The 23,843-nt window shown below is 36.5% G+C and overlaps 1 protein-coding gene across 1 annotated transcript in view; it reads right to left on the reverse strand.

Moving 5' to 3' along the window:
- Window positions 1-6,965: 6,965 nt before the first annotated feature.
- The window catches only part of LOC121415213 (tubulin polyglutamylase ttll6-like), a 34,893-nt gene continuing 18,015 nt past the window's right edge, over window positions 6,966-23,843 (reverse strand). The window contains exons 14-19 of the mRNA XM_041608381.1: window positions 20,094-20,216; window positions 18,431-18,839; window positions 17,151-17,291; window positions 16,132-16,273; window positions 8,859-8,910; window positions 6,966-7,674 (exon numbers count right to left, since the gene is read on the reverse strand). Coding sequence (XP_041464315.1) covers window positions 7,633-7,674; window positions 8,859-8,910; window positions 16,132-16,273; window positions 17,151-17,291; window positions 18,431-18,839; window positions 20,094-20,216 — 909 coding nt within the window. The 3' untranslated portion in view covers window positions 6,966-7,632. The remainder of the gene's footprint in view (window positions 7,675-8,858; window positions 8,911-16,131; window positions 16,274-17,150; window positions 17,292-18,430; window positions 18,840-20,093; window positions 20,217-23,843) is intronic.

Consider the following 23,843-nt stretch of genomic DNA (forward strand, 5'->3'; position numbering starts at 1 on the left):
TATTGTTCTCTCTCTCTTTATTTTATGTTCTCCCCCCCCCCACTTCTCTCTATTTACTTTCCTTTCAGTCAAAAAGATTTTCATAATTGGTGTTTTTAATTGACCATTTCAGCTTGCGATGCTGCTCAAAATACAAAAATGAAAAAAAAATTGTCGCAAACACCATTTTGCCTTTGTTCATGTAAGGAAAGTAACATAACTTGATATTAGTATTATTCAGACTTCTTGTATTATTGTATTCTTGTAATTATTCCAATATCACAAAGTCACACATCGCACTTCAACGGCTTCATTGCATTCTTTTGAAAATCATTTGCAAAAGCTAATTTACAACTAATTGTTAGTTGAGACTCTGTAGGGGGCTTGCTCAATGCACATAATTGAGCGCAGTTTCGAATAATTACAAATCCCCTGTATGTCTCATTATTCAACTTGACGGGTGTTGACGAAAATATTTACACTCAATTACAAATTTCAGTTGCAAATTCACAAATGATTGATCAATTCTAACTCAAGCATATCAATGTATACTTGTTGATAATAAGTAGACCCGCAATCAATATTGTACATTTGCAATAATTGAAAGATCTATGATTGATTTAAAGTACAAGTCCACCCCAATGAAAAGTTCATTTGAATAAAAAGATAAAAATCCAACAAGCATGACACTGAAAATTTCACCAAAATTGGATGTAAAATAATACAAAAAAGTTATGACCTTTTAAAGTTTCACTTTATATGCACATCCCGGTTGGTATGCAAATGAGGGGACTGATGACGTCACCCACTATTTCTTTTGTATTTTAAAATAAGAAATATTATCATTTTGTCCTCATTGTCCTGTGAAACGAAGACCCCTCCCTGAACATGTGGTATAAACATTGTGGTACTGATTTTTTTACAGTTCATTCAAATTGGTCCTTAATGTCATATCTGTAAAAATAAAAGAATATTGTATAATTCAAACAATAAAAAAAATAAGTGGAACGCCTCTGGCTGTCTCGCCTGCATGATGTGATTCATATAGCAGCAGTGCTGACTTTGAAAACAGCTATTGAATAATTATTCACAGAAGCAAACACTCATATGATAATAAAATACTATATGTCCATTGACCCAACATGACCTATTGACTATGATGTGACCTAAGACATGTGCAAAACAACTCGATTACCCTTATATCTATGTTTCATGAACTACATGTTTAGATCCATAAATTTTCTACGTTCTGATGCCAATTCAACAAGTACCCCAACACGGACAAAGTTCATTGACCTTAAGTGACCTTTGATCTTGGTAATGTGACCTGATCAATACGCACACGATACTCAGGGATACATGGTTACTCTTAGGTTTAAGTTTCATGAACTAGATCCATAAAATTTTAAAGTTATGATGGTAATTCCACAAAATACCCCCAGCAAGGTCAAATTTCGTTGACCCTAAGTGACCTTGGTCATGTGACCTAAAACTCAGGCAGGATCTTCAGTGATAAACTATCAACCTTATGTCCAAGTTTCATGAGCTAGGTCCAAATACTTTCTAAGTTATGACGACATAGTCTCGCTCTGCTATGCATGCGAGACAAAAACCAAAAGAAATGAGGGACATCGACTCTCATTTGCATGTCACTGCGTTGTACACATAATTGTTTTGTGAAAAAATAAGGGAAACTAGAATTTCACTACTTATTTTACATCCGATTTTGATGAAACTTTCAGCGTTATCCGTTTGTTTGACTTTTCTCTTTTGATTCAAATCGACAATTTTTTTAAGGACCTACATTTGTCTTGCAATCGCTCGCAAGGTTCTTGCATGCAACGCCTTATGCATTATCATTCTGTGAACACAATGGAGATTAATGGTAATGTTTAATTGTAAAGAATGGATTCATTATGCACATCTTTATTACATGTATGAAATATAGATTATTCACTGTCGGCTATAAATCAATGAATGCATTCCTTTTTGTTTTTGTATTAGGAAATCACATAACTTGAATTGGAGAGGGGATGGATGAATAAATGGATGGATAGATGGATGGATGAACGAATGGATGAATGGATAGATGGATGGAAGACGCAGGAAGAGAAAATGAAAACAAAAATAGGGCGTGGGAAAGGAGTGCTGGGAAAAGAGAAACAGAGATAGAGAGTAGAAGAGATGAGACGGGAGAGAAAGAGAAGGGAAGGTGTGAAAGTAGACATCGAGAGGATGAGAGGAGAAGAAAGCGATAAGAAGAGCATGATGAAGAAAGACGTTGAGAGAAGGAGACGGAACAACGGAGGAGGAGGCGATGAAGATGACATAAGCCCACCTCAAACTACACCAGGATTTACACGTATCACTAAAACCAGACAACACTCAATCACAATCATCTGAAAGTCAGATTAAGACTTAACAAGAAAGCCCACACATTCCCTGTTAAGCTTCACATAAATCATCGATTTATTTGCTTGTTGTAATCAGGCTTTACAATTGCAATATACAATGTAGGAGAACCATGTCCCTGAAAATTACATTTTGCTATGTATAAATTACCATCAATAAAATATTTCAATCTTTATTAGAAATTTACAATTTTGTCAAGAGATAATGCACCTGCATGTATCTATCCTCACAAGTGTGACTACTAACAAACATATTTTAAAATCAGCTAAAATCTGCACATTCCTATTACATACGGCAATAAGGGTGAATTCCAAATTTATTTTGTTGTTGCAATATTGTTAAATCTGATCTTTTTAAAAAAAGATACAAAAAAAAAATAACTGAGCCCAGTACAATTTAATGATAAACAAACTGGTTATATCCCATTCAAATAAAAATTCTCAATCCTTTAGAAAATAAAATCAAAGTTGAAATTATAGAAAAAAAAGCAACTAGGAAATATGCAGTTTCTTTAAGGACATGGGGGTATAATGTAGGCACATATTATAACAGGAAATCCTTTCTGCTGAAAAAAAAAAACAAAAAAAACAGAAAAATCCAATGAAAATGTAAGACAAATTACAAATACAAGCAGAAATTTACAGTATTATAACCGGGAGAAAAATTAAAAAAATAGTTCTTTTTTAATTTTTCATATAGCAATCTTGATATATTTTCTGAGTTTTCTCGATCATTTGCAAACCACATCCGATTGCTACCACCATTTTGAAATGAATCAATCCTCAATAACCTGTTGCTAATTATGTTCATATAGCAATTTTTCATATAGCAATCTTGATATATTTTCTGAGTTTTCTCGATCATTTGCAAACCACATCCGATTGCTACCACCATTTTGAAATGAATCAATCCTCAATAACCTGTTGCAAATTATGTTCAAAACAGAAATAAGTGCAATGACAATGTTTTAGTAGGAATGTATTGCATGTGCAAGGATAAAAAAAAAAAACAATAGAAATACTGGATGATGTGTCATAAGTCTGTTCGTAAAGTTATCAATGACTTTTTAAAGGAAAATAAAACATTAAACATTAAAATATACACACATATATAGTGATAAATCCCATAAACATTTACATATCTGAATACTGAAATTGCAATAACCAAAATAATACAAAATATAACATGCACTCTCTGGACGGATATAATGTATGTTACCAAGGAAAACCACCACATACGCTAATATTGGCAAGATTCGTCAAATATCATAAAATGGCGGGTATACAAAAATGAAGAAACAAGGCACAATCGGAAAAGGATGGAACATTTTTATAGGCTGAATACAAGAAGGCAAATTTAGTTGGGAAACATTTTGTAATAATGGAAGTGGATAGGGAGTGATCATCTATAATTTTGAAAAAAATATATATATAATTTTCGCCTCTTCTATGCATTGCAATGTACATAAGACAATTTCCATAATCATTTTGAGGTCTTCAAAAACATTTGTTAATAAAAGAGTAAAATGGTAAAATCTTAAGTTTAAAATGGGAAATCACTATTGTGTTTACTATCATTGGAAGTGTGTTTATTCTAAAGCATTACATTAAAATAAGCTACATTATGATCTAGCGTTATATTGAAATAAGCTACATTATGATCTAGCGTTATATTAAAATAAGCTACATTATGATATGGCGCTATTTTACTCAATTTACTCAAAACTCTCAACCCAGTAAAGGCCACACAGAAACGTTGTTAGCACACTAACAGCAGGCCCCGTCACATCTTTCGTGTTGGGCCATCGTGGTCTAGTGGTTAAGACTCTCGTCATTCAATCTGAAAGACGTGGGTTCGATTCCAAGCCATGACGTGTTTCTTTCAGCAAGAAATTTACCAACATTTTGCTGCACTCACCCTAGGCGAGGTAAACGGGCACCGGCAGGAGGTAATTCCTCAAAAAGCTGTGCGCACCGGAATCGGTAGACTAGCTTAGCCGGGGTAATATATAATATACATGTAGGAGCGTGTTTAGCACCTACCAAAGGTGGATATGTGCGTTATGTAAATCTTATATTATTTTTTTTCTTCAGATTATAACATATGGGTTGTCTTAGCTGCGATATAACCGGTCGTAACAGGGTCCGTTAGCCCGTTGTCAGTTGTGCTAACGTTTCTTGCGGCCGGTAATGAAAAATAGATAATCGGTTTACTGAAAATATTGTTCAGTCTTGCATTCTGGAGGACAGAGAATTTGAGTGGGTAAATAAAATCTTTCTTTATTACACTGAGAAAATATTTGAAAGCAAAAGGTGCACTGTCAACACTACATTCCTTTTATAAGAAATACTTTTGTACAGTACAATGCGTATCAGCAGAATTTTTCTGCTACTTAAAGTTGGTCTGATATATTCACCCCACTACTGCAAAAATCATTAAAAGTTTGAACTATTGGACCTCAAAGAAGAAAAAATAAACTGGTTAATTAAACCAAAACAAACTTCCCATAACTACAGATTACACCATCGATTCCAATCTTTCACTTTCATATTGGGCATCAACAAGACAGTCAAACAATACATTTAACATTGTTCACGACTAACTCATTACAGAAACACACACATCACAGACACACATTCAAACAGACCTTTGGATCCACAATAGAAAATTGAACGGAATGTTGAAAGATATGATAGAGATTCGGCCCACTAAGAAACCCATTGTTCAGTCCACTGGCATATATTTGAGCAACCGACCTACTTTTAAGGGGGTAGGGGATCCTTTGGATCACCCCCCCCTCCCCTCAACTTAAAATATGCGACATCATACATCTTCACACATGATTCAGTCGAATGCTTTGAAGTTAAGGTTGTTCAGGTCTGCCATGCACCATATAAAAGTAACTGAACTTATTGTATTCTCTGCTTTCATGGTTTCATAGTGAGTTTTAAGGCCACCGCACACCTTACGACCCGACTGGTCTGCAACTGAGTGAAGGGAAATGGGACGTCAAAGCTCTTGTCAGCTTGAGAGTCGCAGACAGGTCAGAGACAAATCGCAAGGAAAATAGTAAGGATTTGACATGTCGAATCCTTACAACTGGATCGCAAGGTCAATCCAACTTCCAGCCAATCAGACCGCAGAGTCGTACTTAAATACTGATGCGAACACGATATGCAATGTGCATACGCAGTAAGCGTCATTTTCTCAGTTGCTATGGCAAAAAGCGCATTGCAAATAACTTGCAATCGATTGTATGTCATTTTAAAATCCTAAAATTAATCAGGAAATGTAGTTAATATATGCAAATATGCACTTGACTGCTGGATGGCTTCTTGCAGCCGAAAGAATGTATTGATTTGGTGAAGTTAAAACTTGATCCGTCTATCACAAATTTGTCATTGATACTTTCAAACGACTGCAACTGAATTACTTGCAATAGTGGAAGGCATGTAGGAGTAAGGAAGTGAATGATATTGAAAGACGATGTTTCTCTGTAAGAAAATCAAGGTACATGGTAAATATCTTTGGTGGGATAAACATTCTGAAGAATGATGGGAAAAAAATGACAAAAACATTTCTACATGGAAGGCAACTTTTATTCTTCTTAACTGGGAATTTAAAAATATATAATATAACCCAGTAACCCATGTTTGGAGCAAAACCAATACATTTAAGCACTTTGGTAGTTCATTCATCCTAAGTTAAAGGTTCCTCGGTGAGGACCTCTAGATATCAGTCCTTTGGTTGCTTGGTAACAGCTATGCTTTTCTTCGAAGTCAAATAAAACCTATAGATGCAGGATGTGCAATAGTTTATTTCTGAAAAGTTTGTATCATAAATATCTTGCACCTTAAACGATTGGTTGAAGGTGCAAGGTGCATACTCTTCAGTTTAAAGACAACAAGTGACAGACAGAATTACTGAATACATTCACACAGGTACAAGGCTATGAAAAAGTGCACTTGATAACAAGAATGAAAGAATACGGAGATGACATCGAACAATTGCTATATTCAAGATTTCTCAACCTGGACCCCCCCAAAAAAAAACAATTAGAGGATGGTGAAATTGTCACACAGCATTTGCAAAGCTCGTCATACCTCTGGCTTCAAGAAACATGCAGCTATTAAAGGTTTATAGGAAAGGTTGCAGTATACACTACTAAAACTCCTCCCACGCCTCACATAAACACTATAAAATCCCCCAAAACAATGGGATTTGGTTTCAGCAAAGATAATGTTCTTTATCAGTGTTAGAATAACTCATGGGGGGGGGGGGTAGGTGAAATGCAAGAAATGTTTGTAATCAATCACATATTTTGCATCAATCTTCAAATTTCAGCTTTAGCTAATAAATTTTCAGTCATTTCCAAGTGCAAGACTTACGATTGATTTGGGGACCAAAAATATATTTGCGATTGACCATAATTTTCTTGAAACACACCCATCACAAAACTAACTGGTACTGTATCAGTTGCTAACTAGTTTAGATAGAGCTGTGAAACATAGCCCCTGCCCCCCCAAAAAAAAAAAAAATAAATAAATAAATAATGAAAATTTAAAAAACATTGGAAAAAAACATTTTGCCTGCAATGTTAGCGCACAAAGACTTTGGATCAATTGACCAATCAGCACCCAGCCGCTATAAACGTCACATTCCATGGTGCAGGGCTCAGTGATGCAAACGATGCGTTCACATATCCGTTGCTTCCACTTCCATACGGAGTTTGAACCAGACAAGTGGTGAAGGAAAAGATCCAAGCAAGGTTACCGCAAGTCCTGTGACCTTCTCTTCATTCCAAATCATCCAAGTACTTGTGATTGGCCCCTTTGTTTGACACCTGGGGCCCGTAACACAAAGGTTAGCGATTGATCGTAAGCTTTATTTTCACGATCGATTGTGCACTGCAGTCAATATGGAATCAATCATAGAGAAATGTTCTACGATCATAGCTAAGTTTTGTGTTACGGGCCCCTGGTAATGGATATTGTAGCATGTCCAGAGGCTAATCTTGAGGAAGGAAGCTCGACTCAATGGCTTGCTAACAAACCATCACAATTAAACCTTGCGACGAGACAGTTATGGTGCTGCTGCTTCCAGTTGAATCTCCATGCAGGACCACATCCTACAGAAGACTAGTCGGTCTTTGTGAAGACACTCACTCGGATGACCACTGCACTGTCACTAGATTCATAAGCAAACTACACTGCCTTGGATCTCAGCATCTGCATGATGTCGTCAACTCAAGACAACTGCATGGGTTTCTCTAAGCTCTAGTTGCTGTGGAGTATTTGAAATATGAAGAGATAAGTGGGAAAACAGAGAGAGAGAGAGAGAGATGATCAATAACTTTTTCAACAAGAATGGGACTGCATCAATCAAATATTAGAATTCATGTCACACATATGGGCGATTCCATACGTGTTGTACGGGACATTTTGACAACAATTTCCTAGCCGAATGCTCGAGTAATAAAATATTCTTTTTCGTCAATGATAAAGCTGTAGCGGGTAGTCATGTGAAAAACTAATAACCAACACAAAATAAATTATTATGGGTACATTATAGGTGAAAATGTCGTGTGTCGTACGCAGAAATGTCTCGTACGACACGCAACATTTTAAGCTCTAATTCACCTATGGACGACATATTTTTGTAGGTTGCCAGTTTTTTGTGTGTCAACCCAGTAGTGCTTTAATATTAGCACAAAGTAAATTGAAGTTCTTCGTTCGTTTGGACAGCAGGTTGAAAAATGTTGTGAAAATGGCTGATTTTTCTAGCATGGAATATAACCTAATCAGGCACAGATTCAGCTGGATTAGACAGGGTAGCTTTGAGAGGCTGACTCTTGTGCAAAAACAAATATGGCTTCCGAAATATTGTCTTTAACCTGGCTAGAGCCGACTCTATAATCTTAAACTATTATGGAACTCTGCACAAAAAAAATATTACTATACTGTATTGGGGACATGCATTTGAAAGACTGTAATTTCTCTCAGAATGTTCGAAGTGTCTAGTACAAATTTGATGGTGAAGTTCAAATATATGGAGGGTTAAAGTAAACTTCAGTTCTGGTTCATGATATTAAATCACGAGAGACTGCCTCAAAGTGATTTGAAAATATTCAATTTAATGCATCAAAGAATTAATGTGCATTTTTCCTGTTTGCAAGAATTGGGAATCGCCAAACAATAAGAAATTGAAGTATTGTGAGAGCCACCTGCCCTGCACACAGAAATACATGAACGGGACTAGTCAAAAAATGTCACCCCCCAAATTAAAAAATAAGCTGAATGGGTGATATGCTTTGATTGAATGTGAATGCATTTACGAAGTAGTCCCAGGCAGTACTGAAGTATTCTCTCTAAATACAAGGAAAAGAACTTGAAATCTCACAATTGTATTTATCTTTCCAACAATCTGTAGTTCCCATGTACTTTAATAAAAATAATTTAATATCGTACCTTTAGCCTAAGTGTGTTGGAAGCTCCTCTTATTCTTTGCGATTTTGTTGACCTGAAAATAACAATTTAAAAATGACAACACCATTACAATTACACAGTTAAAATCAAGGCCCCGTCTTACAAAGAGATACAATTGATCCAATCAATCTCAAGTACTAGTATATGGAAATCCATCACCACCATAATTTTTTCTTTAGGAGATTTGCACAATCTCCTTTATTAACCTAATCGTACAACTCTTTGTAAGACCAGGCCCTGCACTGCGAATGGAACAAAGTTCACAAATACATCTCAACAAAGCCGCCTTGTTTCTTCTACATCTATCATTATGAAAATTATGAGATCTCCAGGACTTAGGCCAAGTTTGAATGATAATAACTGCATCATCCCATTATAACTACCATGGTGACAGTAATCAACAGCCAATCAAAATCAAGGATTCCATGGAAGTAATCAATGGACGGCAAAGTTACCAGCATTTACGAGACCCATAATTGTTAGCACATATATAATATATTACTTTTCTGCTTTACACAAACTCATTATTAGTTTTGTTAATTTTGGAAAGTTAGATGATTTTTACGTGCTATAATGGAACACATTATTAATCATTAATTAAAAAAGTGTTAATTTAGGAATGGTAGCGAAAGAAGAGAGGGCGACATTCCCAACAGGTTGTTATTGAGGACGGAAGAAAAGTGACAGGCATAGTATTTAAATAAATGATTTAAAGTATTTTTTTCATACTAGCAAAATGAGGAAAAAGAAAGACATGATATCATTTTTTACTGCGCACTTGCTGATACAGGTATATAACTAAATGCATTACCATACTATAGAGTATCACTATAAAAAGGCTTGAATGATATAATATTTCACACAGAGCTATTAATTGTGAAAAAATCCTATTTTTTGGTCCTATTTTCATCCTAAACTCCTATTTTTATGTAAGATTTTGTAAAACATACCAGAAATCATTCTTACACAAGTTTCAAGGGGGAAAATCCTATATAGTGTCACTTTTCCCCTTTTAAAATCTTACTAAATAGGATAAAATCGTACAAATTGGCAGCTCTACACGTGAGTATGCCAAAGGCAAATCTCCAGGGACCTTGGAGGTGCACAAATCTATTTTAAAAATAAGACCTGTGACAGACACGTAACAATTAACCATTTAATTGTTTTAATATCTTGTGAACATTTATTTAGAGATATTACATAAACTTAAAAAACGTGCAGTCAGAATTATAAACAACTTCCCTTTTTATGCCCATTCTTATTCTATTTTTCATTCTCTTAAAATTTTGAATATTCAGGATATGTACAAATATGAAATGGGACTGTTTATGTATCTATATTCTAAAGGTCTTTTAGCATCATTTTTTTTAACTGTTCGTTTTTTATTTAACTGTTTTAAATAAAATTATAATATTCATGAATACCCTACTAAAAATGCTGCAAACTTTGACTTTCCTAACATAAGAACTTGACTTTCTCACAAATCTATTTTCTTTCGTGGTCCACTACTTTGGAATTCTTTGACGGTTAATTTGAAAACATATTGTTCATTTAATATTTTCAAACATCACTTTAGAAATTTCATAAATGATAATTAAACATGTTTGAAAATATTTGTTTGTATATAATCTAAGTCATATCACTTGTGTCTCTGTGTCTTTGTAATGTTTTTTAATGTTTTTTTTACATTGTGTATCTTTTGATATTGTCAATAATTGTTATTCTTTTTAAAGTAATTTGGGTTGATCGTATTATAGAGAAATTCTCTCCTTGGCTGCTTCCCTCACAATGCATTTTTTTTTCTTTCTTGTAAACAAATATGTTTTTGATGTTATGCATACTTTGTTCTTCATGTATTTTATCATCTGTTCATTTTATGCAGAGAGAAAAATAAACTTGAATTGAATAATACCTGCTTTGTATAATCTTGAACAAAAGATTGCTTCAACTTAAGAGGATTATTCCTATTCATTTGTTATTCCTCTACATTGGCTTAGCAAAACAATGCACCTTTTCATAAAGGCTTAATAACCATGGAGATTAAATGGCTTTACTGAAATTATGAAATAGTTTACCAATTCACCTTCGATTATTTTTTCTGGAGTAAAACATTGGAGAGCAATTTGTATAAAGCGCATAGAGCAATTTAAATTGATTATGCGCTATTTAAGTACCAATTTCTTATTATACTATCAATATAATTACAATTGTTGGTGAATGGAACAATTTTTTTTGGAGGATAAGTAGCTGTAAGCAGCAGTACATCTCAAGCTAAAAGAGATACCTTTTGTTTTTTTTTTCTCTGAAGAAGAGAGTATTACATTATATATATATTTAAGGCAGAAAATAACCCTCCAAAAGGAAATGGGCAGAATTATTTTAGAGCGAAATATTTTAAAGGGCGTCTCACAAGTAATTACCAGAATCAGAAAGCAAAAATTGATACACAGCGAAAAATCAGAAGATAATTTATCCTTGCCCATGTAATGTGCATAAACACGTTTTAAAGAAAGTATTAATTGATTTGTGATGAAGTCTGTATTTTAAAGGGACTGTAGAAAGAAATGAAATGCAGAAGCTCTTTAAATGGCTCTTTTATAATATCCTTCAAAATAGACCCACGTTTTGCAGCGCCCCATTTTAGTCATTCTGTGCTCCATAAATGGTGCTGAACTTAAAGCAACACTAAAGCACTGCAGACTACACTCTATTTGGGCCTGACCCTTTCAAACTTTACTCGTGTACCAAAAATGCGGACCAGGGGGTGTTTCACAAAGATTTAAGTATGACATAGGTCGCACTTAAATGTCAACGCGTACATGATAATGCAACGCGCAATCTTATTGATCAATACGCAGTAGTGCGCATCCTCTTGGCATGATCTGACCAATGCTGTCATGTCTTTCATACTGCGCGCAACTAGACATTTAAGTGCGACTCTGAGTCATACTTAAGTCTTTGTGAAACACCCCCCAGGATACAAGTATATGTAGGCCTTTGTATTCTTGTGTCTGAAAACTACATGTACTTCATTCAATGTAAATGTATCTTATTTCCTCCATTCCCTGGGGAGTGTGTGCGGGAATGACTGATTGAATCCGATGACCGAGGTAATGATATATCTGTAAAGCACTTAGACGCGTCGTTCCGACGCATTAAGCACTACATGTATTGTATAAATGTTAAAAAAGAACGAGTTCAGAAACAAAGCTCTGTATGCCGAAGTGTGACGTCATACATTTTCATGTTTTGCATATCAGCGTTTTGGATACCATATTTTGGTAGATCGAGCATGATGAAGAACCCCTACAACCCAAATTTGGTGGGAATCGGTCCATGGGGCCTCCCAAAAAGACCTCATGAATACATAATTAGTCACATTGAAGTCAATTTATAATTGACCTGATTCCTAACATTTACACGTAGAACCAGACGAATAACACACTGACTTCTATGGGGCTAATTATGTATTCATGGGGTCATATCTAAGGCCCCCATGGACCGATTCTCACCAAATTTTGGTAGTGGTGGTTTGTCATCATGCTCTACCAAAACATGGTATCAAAAATGCTGAAATGCTACAGAAAGTTTGTTGTGATGTCATCACTTCAGTACTCTATAGGGTCAGAGGAGAAAGTCATGCTGCTTCACTGCAAAATCTACATGTATTATCTACATTTCTCTCACATTCCTATCTACCTGCAAACTGCATTCATCATCTATGCATGCTTTTATGAATTAAAGTTACAAGATGGAATTGTCTGTCTTTTTGGCAAAAGTCAAATGACATACGTCTCTTGTGTCTTTCTTTGAGCAGGCCACTCAAGGTGCGATAGACGGGGGACTTGGGGTCCATGCGGGACAAATCCCATACTTCTTCTCTGGTTAGTTGATCAGTCCTGGGTGTTAGGTTATTTTAAGGGTTAACACTTATTTGATCTACATGTATTAAATGCTTCTGAGTTTAAAATAGCCTCCACCAAATTAATAAAACAGTAAATAGGCAATAGCATTCTATAAATAAAAATAGCATCACTGACAATTTATCTATTTTCCATAACCAAATCAGGGTCTGTTTCGTAAAGACTCAATGACAAATTTACATACTGATCAGCCAATCAGATTAAATGATATCAGTAGCTTTTAACTGTTTTTGTAAATTTATCATATAACAAGTTTTATGAAATGGACCCCTCATATTGTAGTTTCATAAAGTAATTTGTAAACTGACATTATTCAAATTAACTGGATTATGGCATATAAAAACTATTTTATTATTTACTATTATCACACATTTTAGCACAAACTACATACTGTGCACTTTCTTGAGAATTTGATTTGAATTACAATGTTGCAAATTATCAAAATATGAAAAACATGAAGCACTTTCTTTTGCACCTTATATTCCAGTCATTTGTTACATGAAGGTAGTGCATAATATTTACACACAGCTCTATGAAACACCATACAGAGATTAACGTAGTTGTCACACAAGTCGTGTGGTCCAGTGGTTAAGAGCATTGGACTCATAATTGCAAGGTTGTGAGTTTGAATCCCCACTCTGCCATTGTCTCCACTTTGATAAAAAGACCCGAGAGTAAGGATCTGTCATCTATAACTTCAGCCATTATGACTGATTATAAACCTAGACATAAAATGTTTCCTAGATAATTAGTTAGTATACCAGCTTGGCGTTTACTAGCAAAAAGCTGCCCTGCAGAGTTCCTACGGGAGTTACTAAAAGACAGAAACTTTGTTCTACTAAGCTCATTTAAAACCACCATTTTGATATCCCAAACTGCCTAGTTGATTTTTCACTAATGATTTACATGTTTATACTTAAAGTTAATTAACACTGAACCCTCAGCTGTTGGCTACACAATCAAGCTATACATAGTGCTGCATAAAACTCAGAAATACACATAAAGCACATGCAAGCAATAAATGATTCTTTAGGTTGATGTACCTCTACCCTGCATGTACATGTTGTTTCAACAGTTAAATGCATTTAAAACAAAATGTCAATGACCCCCTGTCTCAGTACCGCCCTTAAACTAGTTTACTGGAAACTATCTTAATGTGCAATTACAGTTGAAGCGGTCTTGGAGGCAATCTTTCAAACCAGTTTGGAAAACCGCCTCGCAATGTAGTTTTCAAGATCACTTTGCCTTGTTAAACTGGTTTTAGCATACATGTATATAAGGACACAACCGTTCTTCAGGAAGCAATCCTTGCACATTTTGAGCACGCTACTCCTCACTGTGTGTAGAATATCTATGTTGCGGTTTAATTGAATTTCCTGTGGAACATGTCACCCCCACTGAGAGCGTTCCAATAGCAACAAGGCCACTTTCTTTTGAAAACCACCTTCAGCTGATCAAATGGGAACACCTAGCAAAGCTATCTTCCAAACTGGTTTCCTGAACCGATTTCCAGTAAACTACATGTAGTTTTAGAATGTATAATGAGAACGGTGTCAATGACACTTTCGATAGCAGTTTTACTTTGAATCAATGTTAGTAACCTTCATGTAAATCCAGCTCTCGGCTCACAATTAGTCTCACAGTTAGCTCGCTTGTACTGTACAGCAAAATTCATCAAATGCTCAAAATTTGCGAAGTACTACTTTCAAAATTGCCCGCGCTCGGCCTTCAAGAACACTTCCTCGAATTAGTGTACCGTACACTGTAGTTCCCATGGTAACAGATAATGCCAAAGACCTTCCTTTACAGCAGAGTTAGTATCCTACAGCTCCTAACTCACAATTAGCCTGCCTATACTGCAAAATTCACCAGTCTCAACATGTTACTTGTTACTATTTTCAAAATTGCCTGCACTCGGCCTTCAGGAACACCTTCTATTCTACAGAAAATCACCCTTTTACGAAAATCACAAGGAGACTACATGAAAGTTTATGCTCACTTGCATTACTGTTGAAGCATCAAAGGCTTTTAAGCTGATTCTGCCATAGAGAGGGTAAGATGTAGACATTTTTTTACTTTTTTTCTCCACATTAAATGTATTTGTGTAAAATAACCCAATGAGATAAAAAATTCATAAAGCACAGAGACAGAACTTGTACATTTACAAGTACTATTCATATTGCTGGATATCGCTGCAATTTGGTAGTGGTTCAATATATTCCTCTTTAATCTATATGAATATTCATTTCTACATGACTCTCAACTCCCAGCAATCTGGCGAGTCAATTACATGTAGGTGTTATATTGATTCCACCATCATCATCATCACCACCACCATCATTAACATCACCATCACCATCATCAGCTCCTATCCCTGTGTTCAATGGACCATATCACATAAAATCAATCAATTAAAGTCATTTGTATAAAATGCATGCTATTATACGATTATAAAACTATATACGATAAGATCTGGTAATTTTCAAATTATCCTCATCTAGAATGCCATTAACATTTATTTGTGGGACGTGCTGTTTTCTGATTAGTAGATTTTAGTAATTTGTTATTGTTGGTGCAGCACAGCTTCAATTACTTGGTCATTTCTGATAATTAGTATAGATTATCTCATGCGAGTTTGAATTCATTTAGCATTGAAAGATTACAATAGGATACTGGAATCCTGTAAGCTCCACCACCAACAGTATTTTTAAAGGATTTATCAAAATTTTAAATGATGAATACATTTTGGCGGCAGAGGGGATTAAAAGGGACAGAGGTGATTAACAGGGGCAAAGCCAGGGACTTTTGCTATCAAATGACACCATTTGTGGCAGCAGAAACTTCCTCAACACATAAATACTACACCAGTAACACCGCAATTTATTCAAGCTATGTTTGCTTTAGTTTGTATCCATTAGTATTACATGTACACAAAATGTTTATATACAGTGTAAGTTTTCATTATTTTCTAATATACTATATATTTGTATAAATAAACAAAAGAATGTTGCAGAATTGACACAAACATATCATGCTATCAAAGTGATAAATTTTTGGTACTGGTGTTAATGAGAGCGGGAATCGGCCTAACCTAGCTCCAACACAGAACAAGGATATTGTTAGCGTAACACCTGGTGAGGGCAGTCCCATCTCCAACTCAATACAGTGTTGACTCAGTCCAACACCAACACCAGGTGTCAACACCAGGCATATAGTCTCATCTGCAGGCTCGATCATGATGCAAGAGTCACAAAACCTGCATGGTGGTTAGAGGAACTAGTACAGCTTAAATTATGGAAGTGGGGTATCAAGACAGATTCCTGTTTGCCTACCTTAGTGGATGACTTTGTGGATCCGGTGCGCTGCTGATGGTGTCTCTGCTGACGGTGCCTCTGGTGCTTCCTGCACTCACTAGGTCAGGCCTTTGGACCACAGGAGCTGGACCGGACACGACAGACAGATTAATCATTGCACCTGCATGGAGCACGAGAGAAGGATTTTCTTTTTTTTAAAAGCAGGGAATGGGATGTAATCTGTGAGCCCTCAATTTTGACAACATTCAAATTAACCTTTAGACCCATTCAATTTCATTTAGAACAATGGTGTAAATCCTTGAGTCACACCTATTGCTCAGGGGGGGGGGGGGGTGGAACAATAGATCATTCCCCCAAAACAATAAGTGTGACGGAAGGATTTACGCCAGTGATTTAGAATTCTGGTATCATAGGATGCAGAAAGAAGACCACAGGATTTTTTTTTGTGGGGGGACTGATTCTTTGAATAGATAGTCTGTATAATTTGTTAAGGCAGAAAAAAAGGCATAATCTACACTGCTGAAAAATACTATAAACCATTGGCAAACTGTACAGTATATCAGGGCCACATTCTTAGGGTGAATAGCAGGTAGAATCCACTGTCGTTGTTATCCTTCAGCCCCGTAGTCAGGGTTTCCAATTTGAGGGTTCGATCTCTTCTCTTCCCTTTTCCTTTTTCTTCAATATTAAATTCTCTTGTTCTTGACAAGGGGGATCTAATCCCCAACCCACCCCCCCTGGTTACTTGCTTGTCCCTAATCATTTTCACTTCAAAAATTTTCCTATGCTGCAGGTGGGCACTGTTGGGGGCCTAACTTCACGGTCCTATTTCATTAATGGCTTTGAATACAGATATGGAATTTCCATATCTGAATTTAATTTTAACAAACTATTAACTGGCGAGCCCTCTTTATCGTGGTCATTTCCATTGCTACAAATATCAGCTTTAAAGTAACAGGGGCCAAAACGGTAAAGGTTGGTCACTCGCCCCTCGATGACCGACTCTAACCGTTGCTATAACTGTAGAAGATATTCACCTGATGAAGTATTGGCACCGGTGGGTCCTACTTTAAGGTTTGGGAAGTTATTGTTGGTAGTATATAAGCCTGGAGGAGGTGTAGTGGAATTGAGGTTGCTCCCACCTCCGCCTCTCGTGTTCAACCGTACTTGCACAGTCCCTGTTAAAGACAAATGCCAGTTGTGGTTACGATCTCAAAATGATTTTGAAGGGAATCCAATAAAATGACCACCCAAATGTTTGTATGTATAATATATAAATGTAAGTACAGGTATACTAACAAATGTGTGTCAAATGGCTCTCAAAGAAAATTTGAAATTAATGAGAAATGAGCAAAACAAACACTGAATTCCATGAAATGTTGGGTATTTTTCCAAACAATATTTATACACTGTCCCACATATGCTCTTCTGTGTTAGTGATCATAAGTGTTGTCAGTTTTCGGCTGAGATTTCATGATTTCACAAAGATAAGTTTATGGCAGTGTACCAGATCTAGATCTATGGTTATGGGGTGACAATTCACCTTGATTTTTAAGACTTTCTCATGAAATAATTGTTTGATGCAACTATATTACATGTACCTTAAAGTGAATTGAAATAGGAGCATTAGGTTGCGACTTACATTGTATCTGTTCAGTTAATCCAGTATTTCATGAGGTAACCAGGAGGCATTTTCTTTCATATCTTAAATTATCAAAGAAGGCATTGTAAAGAGCGAATACGACGCAATCTGCTCTGTTTAAAAAATTTTGAGGATGTCATTGTGATTTTGGTACTTAATGAAATTATAATGCATAATCATAGCCACTATTTTTCATTTAAAAATAAAATTGCCTGTGTAGGATTTCAAGCTAAACAACTAATTGCATCAATAATCTAATAACCAGGACAAGCTGAATGCAACACAAATTTCTTCCTGCAGATGTGTTATAATAAGTATTTTAAAACTCAAAACTACCAAAAACGACAAGTACCTGTACAGTAATTTTTTCCAACCACATAAGCATCCAGAAAGAATTAAAGAAAGTACAAAACATGAACACTTCTTTCTATATTTTGGCCAATAATAGTTGAATCGCTAATCTAAACTATAATTGAAGACAAAGTCCTGAGCCCCGTTGCATAAAAGTTAATATATTATGGTAACTTTGCCATCCAATGGTAACTACCATTGTAAAAACACTCAACAGCCTATCAGAATCAAGGATTTCATGGATGTGAATGTATGGCAAAGTTACTATAATAGTACCTTTTATGCAACAGGCCCCTGTTCTTAAAATCAGCCATGTATGCCTACCAGTTTCTCTTCTTTGTCCAGTATTTGCACTGAGTATCCTTCTTGCGTATCCTCCATCCATTATCCTCCAATCTCCCTGCCCCAAGGCAGCGGCCGCAGCCGCTGTAGAGTTCATATTACCATGTCTCCCACGCAAACTCTCATTGTCCATGAGTGAAAGATTCTGAAAGTCCTGTTCCGCAATCACCAAGTTGTTGCCCGTGTGCTGGGAGCCCTTGCGAGACGGGAACCGCTGTCGTTGACCGGCGAGGTTGGGGGCCACGCCCGCACCGTTGATCATCCCTGCCTGGTCCGCATGCTGGCTTAACGTGCGGACATTGCGGCCAGCTGACGAAGTGGGCCAAGGCATTCCTCCCGGAGGTTGGGGCTGGGTCTTGGCCATTTGGACGTTATGGTTCACAGTCTGTGTCTGCGGGGGAAATATGGTGTTCCTGTTATTTATAATGGTTCTTATTGCATGATTACGATCATTCCATAGTTTTCGTTTTAAGCATATGATCTCAGCACATTCCTACATGCTTGTGTTTTTTTGTTATTTCTAACAAGCAGTAGAAATATATTTGTATCAAAAGCATCTTCATGTGCTAACAATTAATGTTTTGTTAGAGTACATGTAGGAATAGGCAAAACAAGGTAAAAAGGAATTAATTTCATATCAATAAAGTGTATTGCAATCTTTAGACATAGAATATTAAGAATGTTATTTTGTTCTCATCTGGAAGGACATTACGTCATCTTCACCATATATCTTCTTGGATGAAATGAAACACAAAATGCATATAAAACATCAGAATCCGAATAACTAATCTGAAAATTTAAAGCTGTTCGTTAATTATAAAACATGATTATTTTTCCAAACAGGAAAAAGAGGTTAGAGCAACTCGGTATTAGCAGTTGGGATAAGTAAAAAAGAAAAAGTAACTCAAACTATTAGTGTTTTAGGAAGTACGTCATATTTGGGGGTACACTAAATTCAAAATGCACCATGGAAATTAATCAATGACTTTTGAAAATAGTAATTGTCAAACCTATGATCATCACAGACTGAACGAAAGTATTCAGTTGGAAATCCTAAAACAATAAAAATAAGATCTTAAATACAGTAATTTAGATTGAGGGTGTCCATTTCTGTGGATCTTAATTTCAACATTTAAGACAAGTTATATCATAGGGGTAAGGAAAGGGCTTGTAGGAGGATGGGGTGCTTAGTGGGAGTTGTTCTCATCACGCAATTATTTCCATCATTTTACAAGTTAACAATGCCACTCACTCAACAGAGGCGTAATAAGCCAAAATTTTTGAGGGGGCCAGATATGGCGTGTCTTGCAAAAATGTTGACATTTTTATCCAAAAATCCAATCTTGTGATAGTTTTTGACATACAGTAATATTCAGAAAATAATTAATTTCACCCTTCTCTCTTTCATTTTCTATTTTTTTCAGCCCCCCCCCCCCCTCCCCCATCTGTATGCCACTGCCACTCAAAACCATGAAGAGGGATAGGGTTAGGGAAAGAAAGGGTTAAGGTTTTGCAAAGTGCTGGTTTTCTCAGGATCACCACAGGGTGGGAGTGCAGGATCTGTGTGAAACGTGCCAATTGTTCAAAAAACCACTGCATTTTTGTGCAAACTGGGCTATTACTATATCCAAAAAAACACCATCACCTTTTCACTGAATGGTTGTACGTTCGGTATACACCATGCAGGGTCGGTGTGTCCCATCAGCTGGGACAGAGAATTACTGTAACTCAGACCCTGGCTCGAAAAATTCCTTGAGGATGCAGAGTACTACACAATCGGAAAAATAGAGAGTGAGAAAGGATGTAAAAGAGAGGGAAAGCATAGAAATACATGTCCCACCACATATTTTATCGCATCACCAATGGAAACCTGTGCATGCAGTTATCATTTCACCAGGTTACAGAACAAAAAAAATTACAAATGCCTGTTGAAAAGGGCTGAAAATCTGTGGAATAAGGTTAATTCTTTTCCGCTTTTGGTTCAACAGGTAAACTGAAACGTACTGTAAATAACGTGCATAATAAACCATATTCAAATATGAACCTGAACAAAAAGGGAAAATGAGCAAGAGCTTAATAAAAAGAAAAAAGGAAAACATCTTTCAGTAAATTCCAAAGTCTCCAATGACATCAGAATCCACATCAAGGAGACCATCCATTCTCTCTTGCAATAATCTGAAGATGAACTAGGAACAAGAACTATTTGTTAGTTTTAACATTGCAAATGCAATCAAACATTGAAGAATCAACGCTGAACAAGAACTCTTGTTCTCTACCTCCGTTTCATCATTCTTGGGGCTGATCTGTTCTTTAGGCGCTACCCTTCTGCCCCATCTCTGTGCTTGGCTTCTACAGGCTCCAGGATCCTCTTTCAGACCTGTTGTACTCAAGGAATTCTCCCACTTATAAACGACTTCTGTGGGTTTTCTTACTGATGTAACTTTCTCAAGAATTCTATGAACTCCATGTTCTTTTTCTCCCAGATCAACTTCTGCTGTAGCATCTTCAGACAGATGCACACTCCTTTCTGAAGAATTTCTTGATATGACATCAGGGAGACTTCTATTCATTCCAAGGTTGTGTTCCAGATCTGCTGGTCTCTTGGAATCTTCTTCCCGCAGGGATATTCCCTCTGAAACGTTTCCTATTGATACAATGTCACTCAGAGATTCCACAAGTAAGTCTGTTCCTGAGACAGATTTCAATGAGCTCAACGATGTCTTCGAAGAAACATCTGGTAGGTGCTGACATTCCTCCATGGAAAGGCCACTCCTGTTGTTATTCTGATTCTTCTTGGTAGCAGGGTTTCTCAGGCTTAGAAGAGGAATTGCACTTGTTTTCTTCTTCACAAATCCACTGGATGAGCTTGTTTGCTGATCCTCCAGCTCAATCTTTTTGACACGTCTGGCTGCTATCTTCTTTTGACAGACATTCAAGAACTGGAGACTAAGTTCCGGTGTCATGAGCTCCCTGGCGCCCCTTCTCTGTCTGGTATCAGGGACCCACTGTTGCAAAGCTTCAACAGTCAATACACCATTCATCGCATCCTTTGGATTCTTGTCTTCGTCCCACACCACCCTTGCCCTTCCGTCACTCAGCCTGGGACGGGACGTCGAGTTCGGCCTCTGGGATGCCCTGTCCATTCTATAGACACAGTGCATTTCTGGCAACGACTGATGACTGCTGTTGTTGTTTTGCTGCTTGTCCTTTCCCCCACTCTCCTTAGATCCATCCTTCAATCTTCCTCCTTCGGTCACACGCCTAGAGAGATCACTGCCAGAAGCAAGCGACAGAGGGTCCTGACTCCTCGCCCGATTGGCACCTTGACCACTAAGGGTCGGGTCACTCACTGTTTCTATCTTGGACACGTGCATTTCTGTTGGGTAGTAGGAGTGCTTGTGCATGTTGTATGAGAATACTTCTGGAATATAATTAGCAGGTGTCCGCCTCTCGGAGCGAAGGGAGGGTCTTGTTGTTGGTTCAGTATTGTTGCTTTTGCTGTTAGACCTTCTGTTATGATTAGAAGGCTGATTCAGCAGTTTGTGGTAAGGAGGGTTGTCTAGATGGAGGTACGAATTCATACGTCTTTCAAGGACACTGTTGCAGTAAGGTGCAGATGAAGCAAGAGCCAATCTGTGGTATTCCTGCTTTTGCCATTACAATGCATATAAGAAATTCAAAAGTCACAGTTAGATTATGTAATAAGAGCTGGTCCTTATCTTGGTGACAAGAAGGCTAACTGTGACCCACCATCACCAAACAAGCCATGAATTTGACTTTTCTTATTTGTTCAACTGTGATTGAAAGAGCAGATTCTTAGCGTGAAAATTATACAGTACTTTCTATAACTTAGTAAAGAAAAATACTTTGAAATAACACTGATAATGTGACAAAGACATACAAGGTACAAAAAGTGAGTGTAAAAGAGGGAGATCAGGGCCGTCTTACAAAGAGTTACAATTGATCCAATCAACCGTATCTCTATGGAAATCCATCAGTGTCATAACTTTTTCTACATGAAATTTGCAAAATGTCCATTGTAAACAAAGGAGGACACACTAAATTGTCAATAAATCGATGAATTTATGAATATACATCATACCTCAATTTTTTTTAACAAACATGCATTACCGGTATATATGTTGAGTTTGGTGGCTTTCCATAGTTGCGATTGATCAAATCAATCAAACTCTTTGTAAGACCGTCACAGAACTAGGTTTAATGTCCAGAGCATGAAAGGGTTAGATATTTATTTGAATTATTGGACATAAGGTGAAGGGATTTGCTTTAATTCTAAAAATCATTTGAATACATACAATCTTAAGCTTTTAAGTCTGCTAAATGTATAGTCAGATTTTTTTTTCAAAGCTATGTACATGTAAATCAATATGGCTTTAGATTTTGTGAGTTTCTGGCGTATTATAAAAGTGGGTAAATCATTTTCAATCAGTTTCAGTTGTAGGTTATACTGGACCCTTAAAATGTGACAGCTGGTTGACTGATATGTTGCCTCTCAAAGAATAACAATCACCAATAACTTCTTTAATCCCTACTCTCCTATTTGTTTATTAACAACAAGAGCTGTTTTGCGAATAATGGTTGTATTGTGGAGAGGTCACCTTTGGAAATTTCAGTTGACAAAAAGAAACCAGACACAAAGAAGGACAAATTAAGAATTAAATACGCAAAAATAGTACCACAGAAACAACAATTGCACATATGTATATTGCAAATTAGGTTTACCAGATTCACCAGTTCATGCAGTAAATGTTATCGTATTTAGCCAATGTTTAGTACACAGATTTGCTATATTCTTGTTATTTTTCCCCCCTCTCAATTGATTTCATCTGCAACTGTACCTGCGGAGAAATATCCAGTGGCGGATCTAGCCAGGTTGAACACAATACCATATTAGGGGCCATGTTCTTTTTGAACTGTCGGCCTCTAAAATGAATTGTCTAATCCTGCTAGATCTGGGCCTGGAAATATCAGTATACATTTACATGTCATTCACTTATATAAGAATGCGTAAAAGAAGTGTTTCTTTTTTTTTTCATCTTACAAACAAGCACAATCACATAATTCTTTAAAAAAAAATAGCCGCATCGATTTCAAACGGAGTCCAAAGTGAGAGTCTGGAATTTTCAATCACATCAATTGTGCTACCTAAGTGGTGCATAAAACAAGATATTGCAGTATTTTCGGTGTAAAGAATCCCTTGCCAAACTAAAAAACTGATCACACTTTTTGTGGCAATCAAAACTTCAAACTAGATGACTGATTTTTTTAAAGCAAAAAGAAAGTTTTTATTCAGCTAGACAGTGTACATTCATCGGAATCTGGTGAATGTGACAGCAAGCTCATAGAAAAGGAGAGAAAAGAAGGCAAATTCTTA

This window comes from Lytechinus variegatus, chromosome 5 (assembly GCF_018143015.1).
Source record: "Lytechinus variegatus isolate NC3 chromosome 5, Lvar_3.0, whole genome shotgun sequence".
Taxonomy (NCBI): domain Eukaryota; kingdom Metazoa; phylum Echinodermata; class Echinoidea; order Temnopleuroida; family Toxopneustidae; genus Lytechinus; species Lytechinus variegatus.